Genomic DNA, 11,900 nt, shown 5'->3' with positions numbered 1-11,900 from the left:
ATACCAATATATATACAGCGCTACAAAAACAATATAGCAGCAATAACTTTGCCCACACAGAGACATACAGACTGCACTGCCCATCAATGCAGTCTGATTGGGGGAACTCCACTTTTACCCCAGACTCACACTGGTGTGGGTGCCATTAAAAAGTTAATTACACCTGCAGTTTTGTTCACAGATCGCAGTGCGATCTGCGAACTCGCATAGGAATATGATCGCATGGGGGAGAAGACCCATGCGATCCACTGCAGGAAAAAAGGCACATGTGCCTTTTTTTCTTCCGAATCTAATGCAAGTTCAGCCATACAAGCATATGGCTGAACTCGCACTGCTCAGAGATCGCAACAGTATGAACTGGGGCTTACACAACATACAACATATAACCTCATATAATTGAATAACAATCAGAATATAAATGCACTTACTGTCATTTAAATTGGGTTTCCTACTCCTCGGCTGTCTGTCACTGACTAGCACGGGAAAACAGCAGGCAGCCCCTCCAGAGATCAATCTGTTATTACCCCTCTATCATTTACTCAGCACACAGGAATATCACTGAGAGTGGAGCCGAGGGGCAAGTGAGGGAGCTGAGGGAGGGAGAGCCAGTCAAGCGCAGCCAGGGGAGAGCTGGCAGCCTTAGGCCTGGCGGGCAAATCCAGTCAATTGGCCCATTGAACCATTCACCAGCGCAGCCTAATGAGTGCCCACCGCCGCAGCTCAATCAGTGCCCACCGCCTGAGCTCAATCAGTGATCACCAGTGCAGCCAAATCAGTGCCCACCGCCGCAGCTCAATCAGTGCTCGCCACCGCAGCCCAATCAGTGCCCACCACCGCAGCCCAATGAGTGCTCACCAGCGCAGCCCAATGAGTGCTCACCAGCGCAGCCAAATTAGTGCTCACAAGCGCAGCCCAATTAGTGACCATGGGCCGGATAAATGTCCTCGGCGGGCCGCATGTGGCCCGCGGGCCGTAGTTTGAGGACCCCTGGTTTAGACGGTACGGAGGTCACGGTTTAAAGTTCTCAACATCCACCAAAACCAAGAATGGGCCAACATCCCACCAGAGTGGGGCGCGTGAAGCGCGAGGCGAGACTGCGCTAGAAGCTGGTGCAGCAGCTCGATGCTGCCGGCGTCTGAGATGCCGACACGTGCAACTTGGCCAAGGTCCCTTCTACATCCGCGCGTTAGCAAGTGAAGGGTGCAACAGGGTGCAACACAATCACGCACGAGGCACTTGGTGTCTTGTGGGCTTTATTTACGTTCCAATAAGAGATAAAGATACAGCGAGGTCCACAAAGTGCTGCAACGAACGCTTCGCAGCTGCTAAGGCCGCTTTGAGCTCAACGGCAAAAAGACCGAGTTTATCAGCGATGCAAAGTAAGCAACAACACCCCTTGTTTAAGGGACATTCAAAAAAGGTTACTAAATGTAACTTTTGCACTATTGACAGGAACAACTTTGTTCAAAAAGTTACTCGCGCTAAATCTTACAAAAACCCTGGGTAATTACGTAACAACTTTTGGTGCCTACATTTTCCATGTTTTATATGAAAAAATTAAAAAAATCTAAAGTGAAAATCGCCATGGAACAGCATTAATGGCAGTATTTGCCACATTGAAGCATCATTTGTGCAGAAATGTCTATTGAGGTACAACTTACCATTCCCATCAACTCAAACCTTGGCAGTCAAATATTCAGAGGCATTACGTTGCAAACGAGGTCACGGTGCATAATACCACTCAATGGCAAAGAGGCTCAACTGTGCCGGTCGCCAGAGGCTTTCGTCCAATATCAAAACAAAAGTAACTTTCGGTTTAAAGTCTTTAAACGAGATGCAAATGGAGACCGCTCGGCCAACGAGTTCTTCAGGGTTTCCAGCCTCGCCAGCAGCTCCCGACGTCGAATCTGCTCGCGCCGCTTCTCCGCCCTGAGTCTTTCCTCCTCGCGCTTCAGGGTGCGCGAATATTCTATCGCGCGCTTCAGGATCTGCGCCTTGGCCGCCTTCTCGTCGTGCGCCAGCTCCGGTATGCCGCCGCGCAGCCACTGGAAACCCTTCTTGATGGAGTCGCGCCGCCGACGCTCCTGGTCGTTGTGCCGCTCGCCAAGCCCCTCCGAGCCGCCGGAGCTCCGAGGGCCACCGCCGCTCCCCGTCGAGACGGCGCGGGACGAGCCGGCCCCGCCGGCGGCGCCCCGGCTCCGCGCGGATCCCCGCGGCGCCGGCGGGGGCGGCGTCTTCGCCCCGCGCGCAGGCGGCGAGGGCGTGGCGTAGTTGTGCTGCTGCTGGTGCACGGGCGGCGTGGACGCCGGCGGGGCGGGTCGCCGCCGCTGCTGCCGCCGCTGCCGCCGGTTGTTGTCGTTGTACCGGGGGGCCGTGTTTGTGTCGTGCACGGCGCGTAGCGCCACGCTCGTTGTGGTGTGGCTCCCCTCCTCCACGGTCACCACGTCAATCTCTCCATCTTCCTCATCCGCGTCGTCGTCATCGTCTGCAGAAGGGAAACACGTATACGTCAGCAACGCAATGTAGAAAAATGCAACATTATAAACCTAAACTGCGCAGGTGTAGTGCCAGAAGAGGGGAGGAGCTGCTGGGGGCTCTGGGACCCGAGACAGAGAAGCCCTCGGCGCCAGGCGCTAGAATCCCAGGCACCCCAGACAGCTAAGCCCCTTGGCACCACCAACGGGGGGGGGGCTGTGTGTGCTCTGTGGGATATCTGGGGGCGCACACAACCCCACCCCTCGTTGGGGACGAGGCATAAAAGGGCAGCTACCTGGCCGATCGGGGCCAGTCGCAGCTCAAGATCCAAGACCCGCCAGCCAGCTTAGGACCCTGGACCCCCTCGTCCCGCTTGTCCTTGTAAGGGCCGGGATGCTGTGAGGGCCAGCGGTGGGACTCTGGGACTCCCGGCTCTACGTCCTTGTGAGGGCGAGTTCCGAGTCCAGACCCCCCCCACCTTGGCTGGGTCGGGTCAGGTAGCCTCCCCTAGGGTAATTGTAGCCAGAGGACCCCAGAGCGTAGCCAGAGTAGTGTACCTAGGCTGTGTACCTAGGCTGTGTACCTAGGCTATAACAGAGTATCAGCACTGTTGAGGTGTTGTATTGTAATAAAGAAGTTACTTCTACAAGTGTCTCCGGAACCCATTACACAGGTACAGGACCTGTTGAAATGTACACACGCAACATTCGTGTAGTGAGCTTGACAACTGTAAGTTTGTTGTAAACGAAGATGAACAAGCTAATTCGAAAAGTTCTCGTGACTGCAAGGATCCATACTTTTTGGAAGGATGTCATTGACCAACTTTAGCAGCCTCACAGTTCACTGCAGGGTTAGGGGTTAGGGTTAGAGTCAGGGGTTAGGGGTCAGGGGTTAGGGTAGGGGTTAGAGTTAGGGTCAGGGGTCAGGGGTTAGGGTTTAGGGGTTAGGGGTCAGGGTTCGGGGTTAGGCTCCACCCCCCCCCTCTTAACCTCTATGTAATCTCGTGTCTCTCAGAGCTCGCTTCACTTGATACGGTGATTTTGCTGTAACTGTTCCACCTGAAGATGGAAGCTCGAGTTGCCTCCGAAACGTCGTGATTCATTTCATGTTTGACCTGCGTGACTTGACCGAAAAAAACAAAAGGCACGACCGCGCTAAAACGACCGAATAAAGAAACACGCAAAACAGCGTGCAAGTCTCACCCGAATCGCCGAGCGTCTCGTTGCCGGGAGACATCGCCCCGCCCACGACAGTCTCCCCATCCTCCCGCCCCTCGACCAGCAGGTGCCGCCCTCCCGGCTCAAAGGGCAGCATCTTGGCGGGCACCGCGGCGGCCGCGGGGCTCGGCACGGCGCGGGAGACTGCGGGCGGCGGCGGCGCCAACTTGTCGGCGGGCACCAGCCGCCCCGGCGTGGCTCTGGCCGAGGAGGCGGCGCTGCTCCACATGCAGTCCCGCAGCAGCACGGCTCCCACGGCTCCCATGCCGCTGCCGCCGGCGGGGTCCCAGACGTGGCCGCGGCTCGCCACTTCGCCGCCTTCGCGGCTCGGATCGCCCGAGGGCGGCGGCGTTGGCGTTGAGTTCGCTCCGTCCGGCGCGGGGGGCAGGAGCTCAAACTTCTTCCAAATGTCCTCGCTGGGCAGCGTGGACTGGTGCCAGTCGCAGTGCAACTCCTCGCCGTCGTAGAAGGTCGAGGAGGAGGAGGGGGAGTCATCCCTGCCGGCAGACATTGCGTGGATGATGACGACGCTGCTGCTACACGTGGTGATGATGATGACGCTGCTGCTACTTTCGTCACGCGACAACACGCCGCGTGGTGGCGGGTAGGGGTTGTTGTTCTTGTTTACATTCCACCACCACCCTCCTCCCTGTTGTTGTTGCGTCTTGTTTACTTCTTCTGCAGGGGGCCGCCGGGCTCGCCTGTAACAACAGCAAACAATAAAGAAAGCAGCGTCGTTAGCAAAGCGAGCAAACACCACACAGAGTCGTAAGTGGCGCTGTTACTCATCCACAGCTCAATTTCATTAATCTCCGGGACGTTAAATTTCGATTTAAAGCTTTCGTGACTGCAGGGATTCATCTTCTTGGTTCTTTCGGTAAAGTCGCGTAGAAGGGAAACAATAAAATAATAAAAATATAAAACAATAACAATTCTCACGACGTTTCGTGTTGCAGTCGACACGTCGTGAGAATTTTTATTGTGTAGTGAATACTTGGGACGCAAGAGGGAGCGCACACACAGGGTGACACACACACACACACAGGGTGACACACACACACACAGGGTGGCACACAAAGATCCCCCATATAGCCTTAACAGACTGTAGGGGCAAGTGCTGTTAGCAAGCACCTATGAAGGCCGGAACGGTACACGAGGGGGTGGGTGGCCAGCACCACGCCCGACCGCCTTTGTCTCCCTAGTGGCAATGTTTACACACCGCACCAGGTACTCATTTGAGGCTGAGTCGACCTAGGGAAGGCCCGGGACCGGTTCAGACAATCGTCTGATGTTGGCCGTGAGCGGGAATCGAACCCGGGTCGCCAGGTTCATAGCGCAGCGCGCTAACCGCTACACTACCGCTCCCCATACAGCGTGACACACACACAGGGTGACACATACAGGGTGACACACACAGGGTGACACACACACACAGCGTGACACACACACACAGGGTGACACACACACAGCGTGACACACACAGGGTGACACACACACAGGGTGACACACACAGGGTGACACACACACGCACAAGGTGACACACACACACAGGGTGACACACACAGGGCGACACACACACACAGGGTGACACACACACGCACACAGGGTGACACACACACAGCGTGACACACACACACAGCGTGACACACACACACACAGGGTGACACACACACAGCGTGACACACACACAGGGTGACACACACACACACAGCGTGACACACACAGGGTGAGACACACAGGGTGACACACACACAGCGTGACACACACACAGGGTGACACACACACACAGCGTGACACACACACAGGGTGACACACACACACACACAGCGTGACACACACAGGGTGAGACACACAGGGTGACACACACACAGGGTGACACACACACACACAGGGTGACACACACACGCAGGGTGACACACACACATGGTGACACACACACACAGCGTGACACACACACAGGGTGACACACACAGGGTGACACACACACAGCGTGACACACACACAGGGTGACACACACACACAGCGTGACACACACAGGGTGACACACACAGCGTGACACACACACACAGGGTGACACACACACACGCGTGACACACACACAGGGTGACACACACACACAGCGTGACACACACAGGGTGACACACACACACAGGGTGACACACACACACAGGGTGACACACACACAGCGTGACACACACACAGGGTGACACACACAGGGTGAGACACACAGGGTGACACACACACACAGGGTGACACACACACAGCGTGACACACACACAGGGTGACACACAGGGTGAGACACACAGGGTGACACACACAGGGTGACACACACGCACAGGGTGACACACACACGCACACAGGGTGACACACACACACAGGGTGACACACACACAGCGTGACACACACACACAGCGTGACACACACAGATTACAATGATGACGACGATGAGACGCTTCGCTGAGCTGCCGTGAGTGACGGGAGAAGTCGGCGTCAGAGCAGGAGCTGTAGAGCCGCTCCCAGTGAAGTCCACCCCTAAGTGGCTGGTGGACTCGGGGTGACGAGTGATGGTGGGGGGGGGCTACTCACGGTCAAGGGGCAGGACGAGGGGGGGTCACAGAGACGTCAGCAACGCCACGAAGCCGCCGCCGCCGGCAGCAGCAGCTGTGGTGATGGTGGAGAAAGAAGCCTCCATTGGGGTGGGGGCAGGGCGGGTGGTCGGACCCCGCCACCAAGTGGAGGGGGTGGGGGGGGGAACTTGGGCGAGCCCATCTCGCAGTGGAGCTGGTGAGCGCCGCGGCCCATTGGCCGGGAGGGCCCCGCCTCTCCCCCCCCCCTCAACATCCACCGCGGTGGTACAGGCCGGGGGGCGGGTGAGTCACGAGACACTGGACTGCACAGTGAGATGTCAAGCGTGAACAACGCGGTGCATTAGTTTATATCTGTGTAGGAAATAATACATTGTCAGTTTTTTTTCTTTTAAAGCACAGTTGGTAGATGAAGATTATATTTTAGGATTGTATAATGTTGAGTCTATGGTGCAGTGTTGAGTCTATGGTGCAGTGTTGAGTCTATGGTGCAGTGTTGAGTCTATGGTGCAGTGTTGAGTCTATGGTGCAGTGTTGAGTCTATGGTGCAGTGTTGAGTCTATGGTGCAGTGTTGAGTCTATGGTGCAGTGTTGAGTCTATGGTGCAGTGTTGAGTCTATGGTGCAGTGTTGAGTCTATGGTGCAGTGTTGAGTCTATAGTGCAGTGTTGAGTCTATGGCAGTGTTGAGTCTATGGTGCAGTGTTGAGTCTATGGTGCAGTGTTGAGTCTATGGTGCAGTGTTGAGTCTATGGTACAGTGTTGAGTCTATGGTACAGTGTTGAGTCTATGGTGCAGTGTTGAGTCTATGGTGCAGTGTTGAGTCTATGGTGCAGTGTTGAGTCTATGGGCAGTGTTGAGTCTATGGTGCAGTGCTGAGTCTATGGTAGTGTTGAGTCTATGGGCAGTGTTGAGCCTATGGGCGGTGTTGAGTCTATGGTGCAGTGTTGAGTCTATGGTGTAGTGTTGAGTCTATGGTGCAGTGTTGAGTCTATTGTACAGTGTTGAGTCTATGGTGCAGTGTTGAGTCTATGGGCAGTGTTGAGTCTATGGTGCAGTGTTGAGTCTATGGTGCAGTGTTGAGTCTATGGTGCAGTGTTGAGTCTATGGTGCAGTGTTGAGTCTATGGTGCAGTGTTGAGTCTATGGTGCAGTGTTGAGTCTGTGGTGCAGTGTTGAGTCTATGGGCAGTGTTGAGTCTATGGTGCAGTGTTGAGTCTATGGTGCAGTGTTGAGCCTATGGGCGGTGTTGAGTCTATGGTGCAGTGTTGAGTCTATGGTGGAGTGTTGAGTCTATGGTGTAGTGTTGAGTCTATGGTGCAGTGTTGAGTCTATGGGCAGTGTTGAGTCTATGGTGCAGTGCTGAGTCTATGGTGCAGTGTTGAGTCTATGGTAGTGTTGAGTCTATGGGCAGTGCTGAGTCTATGGTGCAGTGTTGAGTCTATGGGTAGCAGTGTTGAGTCTATGGTGCAGTGTTGAGTCTATGCGGCAGTGTTGAGTATATGGGCAGTGTTGAGTCTATGGTGTAGTGTTGAGTCTATGGTGCAGTGTTGAGTCTATGGTGTAGTGTTGAGTCTATGGTGCAGTGTTGAGTCTATGGTGCAGTGTTGAGTCTATGGGCAGTGTTGAGTCTATGGTGCAGTGTTGAGTCTATGGGCAGTGTTGAGTCTATGGTGCAGTGTTGAGTCTATGGTGTAGTGTTGAGTCTATGGTGCAGTGTTGAGTCTATGGGCAGTGTTGAGTCTATGGTGCAGTGCTGAGTCTATGGTGCAGTGTTGAGTCTATGGTGCAGTGTTGAGTCTATGGGTAGTGTTGAGTCTATGGTGCAGTGCTGAGTCTATGATGCAGTGTTGAGTCTATGGTGCAGTGTTGAGCTTATGGGCAGTGTGAGTCTATGGTGTAGCGTTGAGTCTATGGTGCAGTGCTGAGTCTATGGGTAGTGTTGAGTCTATGGTGTAGTGTTGAGTCTATGGTGCAGTGTTGAGTCTATTGTGCAGTGTTGAGTCTATGGTGCAGTGTTGATGTGTCTGTGCGGCAGGATGTGGCACTGGTGGTGCCATGATCCACTCAGCATGCATCCTCGCACTCCCAAGACCCCCGTCCTCCCATCCCCTCCCACCACGATCCGATTGTGTTGAGAAGATTCCAGAAGAATGGATCATTCGTGTCATTTTTTATCCCCATCGACTGTGAACTCGCGCTTGAATTCGGTCGTTTTCCCTTCGTTTCGTTGCGTCTCTCTGCCGCTGCTGATCGAATGGCCGGCGATACCCCCTGCCTGCTGATCTCCACATCGTCGTCGTCGTTGTCGTCAACCACGCTCGATCCTCCGCGGAAATGAAGACCTCCCCCCATCCACGGCCACGCACCGACGACGTCACGTCTCTCACCTGCGGTTGAACACAACCGTGCGCGCTCCTCCCGCACCCCCCTTCGCAGGTAGCGTCGGGGCTACGCCAGCGACAATGACGACGACGATGACCACCGTCATCGCGACAATGCTGCTGGTGGCGACGACGGGGGCGGCAGCGGCGTCGACGGTGTCGGCAGACGACGCAAAGAAGCCTTCTCCGTCCCATCCGTACGGGCTGTGTCCCCCGGGCCACCGCGTCTCGCTGCCGTTCTCCACGAAGGCCGTGGAGGGGCAGCAGCAGCAGCTGGAGGACGCGTCCCACGTGGAGGCACGTTGCACTCGGTGCCCGCCACGCCACTACACCCAGTTCTGGAACTCCCTGGACCGGTGTCTCTACTGCGGCCCGGGGTGCAAGGAGGGTCAGCGGCTCACGAAGGAATGCAGCCCCACGCACGACCGCGTGTGCGAGTGCGAGCCGGGCACCTTCCTGCTGCAGGAGTTCTGCGTGCCGCACAGAAGCTGCGCCGCCGGGCACGGCGTCGTCACCAAAGGCACGCACGGGGGCGGGGGGCGGATACACCACGTGTGTCGTCGCGGTTCATTCGGCGATCGATTCGCTCGGACCAAGACGCTACTCAATTATTGCGTCTTATTTAATTAGTTGAATCGATGACAGTTCCTTCCGCGTGACCTCCCCCATCAACAAAAATGCACGAAAGCCCATACTCCCCATTCATGCATTCTTCATTCATTGTAGTACTTGGTTCTGCATGTCGCTCGGCTCGTACATGCACAGTCAGGATGTCCTCGCTAAAGGCGCGAGTGCACATGACCTATTCATTCGTGGAGAGGTGAAATCATTTGCGCATTATTTCATTTGTTCTGTTGGCTCCAATCACCAGTTGCCCATCGGGATAGAGCTTCTGCGTGCCCAGCACGAGCTTTCTACCCCACTCAGACATTAATTGGTTCCTACATGCATCCGTCTGATGATCATTCATTTGTTCATAATAAAGGTTCTTGGGTTAGATCGCGTTATTTATAAATGCGTCATTTGTAAATGTATTTAGTCGTCAAGTCGGGGAATCTTATCACCACTTTCCCATCGCCCAGCTATCTCCCAGCCATCTCCCAGCGCCAATCAATGCCTATTCTCTTCTCATCTTTCTCTCTCCCTCTACGCATCTCTACATTCTCTCTCTCTGTCTGCCCGTGCACCCCCATCTCACGCTCTGCTCGGCACCGCAGGATCCCCGCACGAAGACACGCACTGCGCCCCGTGCCCTTGGGGATTCTTCTCCCCGGAGGTATCGGCCGATGCCGCGTGCCGCCCGCACACAAACTGCTTCACTCCGGGCTCCGTGCAGCTGCTGCCCGGGGCCTCCACGCACGACGCGCTCTGCTGGTCCTGCCACGAGCGACGGGCGTCCGTGCGGAGTCGGGAGCATGGGGACGCGAGGCCGGCAGGTGAGCCGCTTGCGATGACCGCTCTCTCGTTCACGTGTTTCATACGAACGTATCGTTTTAGCGGCAACCGTAGATCGATGGCATAGTCGGAGAAGCAGCTGCTGGCTTCGGAGGGCAGTGGATGCCACACTGGGTCATTTCATTTCATTTACACCTGATGACGATTGCTTGTGTTGCAATTGAAACGTCGTATGCCGGTAGCAAGACGCGTCACCTCTCTTCCCTCCGCAGGGGAAGATGGTGCCGAGCCTCCACCGTCTAACCCGCCGCCCCAGCCGGAGTACGCGTGCGTGGACGCGACCCTGCGATTCGTGGACAGCGTCCGTCACCTGATTCTGCCGTGCCTGGCCCACCACGACACGAAGGAGGCCGCCTACATCTGGAAGCTTCTGGCCGGTGCCGCGAGGCGGCGGCGGCGGCAGCGGGAAGGGCGCAGGCAGCGTGGGGGGAACGAAACGAAGCGGGGGAGGAGGTTGGAGAGGCAGCTGGAGATGCTGCTGGGGGTTTGCGCAAAGGGAGCGTCGCCAGGAGGGTCGGTGAGAATGCACGCGACGACGACGGCGGCGGCGGACTGAATGTGGTCGAACAAGATGGGGGGAAGGGCCTTTGAAATGGTCATGTTAGTCAAAAAACCAAGTTGGAGGACGTCCATCTTCTTGGTTCTTTCGGTAAAGTCACGTAGAATGGAAATAATAAAATAATACAAATAAAACATAAAATATATTATTATAAATAATAAAAATTATATAATTATACAATTTAAGCCTAATAAAATCTTTTATTATATTATTTTATTATGTTTTATTTTTATTATTTCCATTCTACGTGACTTTACCAAAAGAACCAAGAAGATGAATCCCTGCAGTCACGAAAGCTTTAAATCGAAATTTGAGGAGGTCTTCTACTGAAATTGGCTCAGGGCTCAGAAACATTGATATAGCAACCAAAGAGACGTTGCATTTAAATCCATGTGTCAGCTGCCCAAGCGTGGATACATTGGCTTCTTAAGTCCAGTGAGTTGACTGCACGAAATTTGCCATCTTGAAGTTGATTAGTCAAATAATTCTGGGTCTCAGAATTAAAAATATTGGTTTAAATTTCGATTTAAAGCTTTCGTGACTGCAGGGATTCATCTTCATGGTTCTTTCGGTAGAAGGGAAATATTAAAATAATAAAAACATTCCTTCCCTTTATTAATGTTACCCCTATCCCCTCCCTTTCATGCTGCTAATCCGGCATAATGCACGGGCATAATATGACTTTAAAAACCCCTGCCCACCTCCTACGCATTTCACAAGTAGTGACTAATCCCATATCTGCATTTCCCATAAATATGCAAAATTCCTCTTGATATGCAAATTATTTTGTCAAGGCGCTCTTCCTCCTCCAACCCAGCTTAAATATACGCTCCAAGCCTGGGGTGTTTCATTCAGACGCTGTCTTCCCGACAGACCTGTTCTTCACCTGAGAACGGCTTCTTGCGTTGTGGCCGAAACGTCGTGAGAATTGTATTGTTTTATTTTTATTATTTTATTATTTCCCTTCTACGTGACTTTACCGAATGAACCGAGAAGATATATATTGGTTTGTTCGCCATGCGTGTAGGGAAGCTGTGGCTCCTGGTGGTAGTTCCACGTAGCATGCTTCTGCGGGTTGTTCTCTAACACGGGGTGGTGCTCTGTTCTCCGACAAGATTGTAATGGACACTTAATCCCGTGACATGACGTCATTAGGGCAAACTGCACCACATTTTTTGTGTAAAGAGATGACAGTTTTATAAGCTGTAGCCGGAGTTTTTCAAGCCCG

At 54.1% G+C, this 11,900-nt stretch overlaps 1 protein-coding gene and 1 pseudogene across 1 annotated transcript; one reads left to right on the top strand and one right to left on the bottom strand.

Annotated features, from left to right (window-relative positions):
* Positions 1 to 992: 992 nt before the first annotated feature.
* LOC133362615 (N-myc proto-oncogene protein-like) lies at positions 993 to 6,374 on the bottom strand. The gene is made up of 4 exons (XM_061581537.1): positions 6,279 to 6,374; positions 3,678 to 4,393; positions 1,849 to 2,485; positions 993 to 1,173 (listed from the first exon to the last, which is right to left on the bottom strand). Exons 2-4 carry the CDS (start codon positions 4,201 to 4,203, stop codon positions 993 to 995), a joined length of 1,344 nt encoding a protein of 447 aa, XP_061437521.1. The 5' UTR covers positions 4,204 to 4,393; positions 6,279 to 6,374.
* Positions 6,375 to 8,246: 1,872 nt separating this feature from the next.
* LOC133362613 (tumor necrosis factor receptor superfamily member 1B-like) lies at positions 8,247 to 10,669 on the top strand (annotated as a pseudogene).
* The last annotated feature ends 1,231 nt before the right edge of the window (positions 10,670 to 11,900 follow it).

The sequence above is a fragment of the Lethenteron reissneri genome, unplaced genomic scaffold (assembly GCF_015708825.2).
Source record: "Lethenteron reissneri isolate LAM-NWPU_2019-01 unplaced genomic scaffold, ASM1570882v1 scaffold_1548, whole genome shotgun sequence".
Lineage (NCBI taxonomy): Eukaryota > Metazoa > Chordata > Hyperoartia > Petromyzontiformes > Petromyzontidae > Lethenteron > Lethenteron reissneri.
Note: the sequence above shows the minus strand (reverse complement) of the source record. Positions and strands in the feature narration are given on the sequence as shown.

Excerpts from the sequence above, each read along its gene's own strand:
- LOC133362615 (XM_061581537.1), bottom strand. The coding sequence starts at position 4,203 with ATGTCTGCCGGCAGGGATGACTCCCCCTCCTCCTCCTCGACCTTCTAC. Across the intron at positions 2,486-3,677 it reads CGAGACGCTCGGCGATTCGG|ACGATGACGACGACGCGGAT; the intron begins GTGAGACTTGCA and ends TCCCTTCTGCAG. Across the intron at positions 1,174-1,848 it reads AAGAACTCGTTGGCCGAGCG|AAGGGACCTTGGCCAAGTTG; the intron begins GTCTCCATTTGC and ends GCGCGGATGTAG.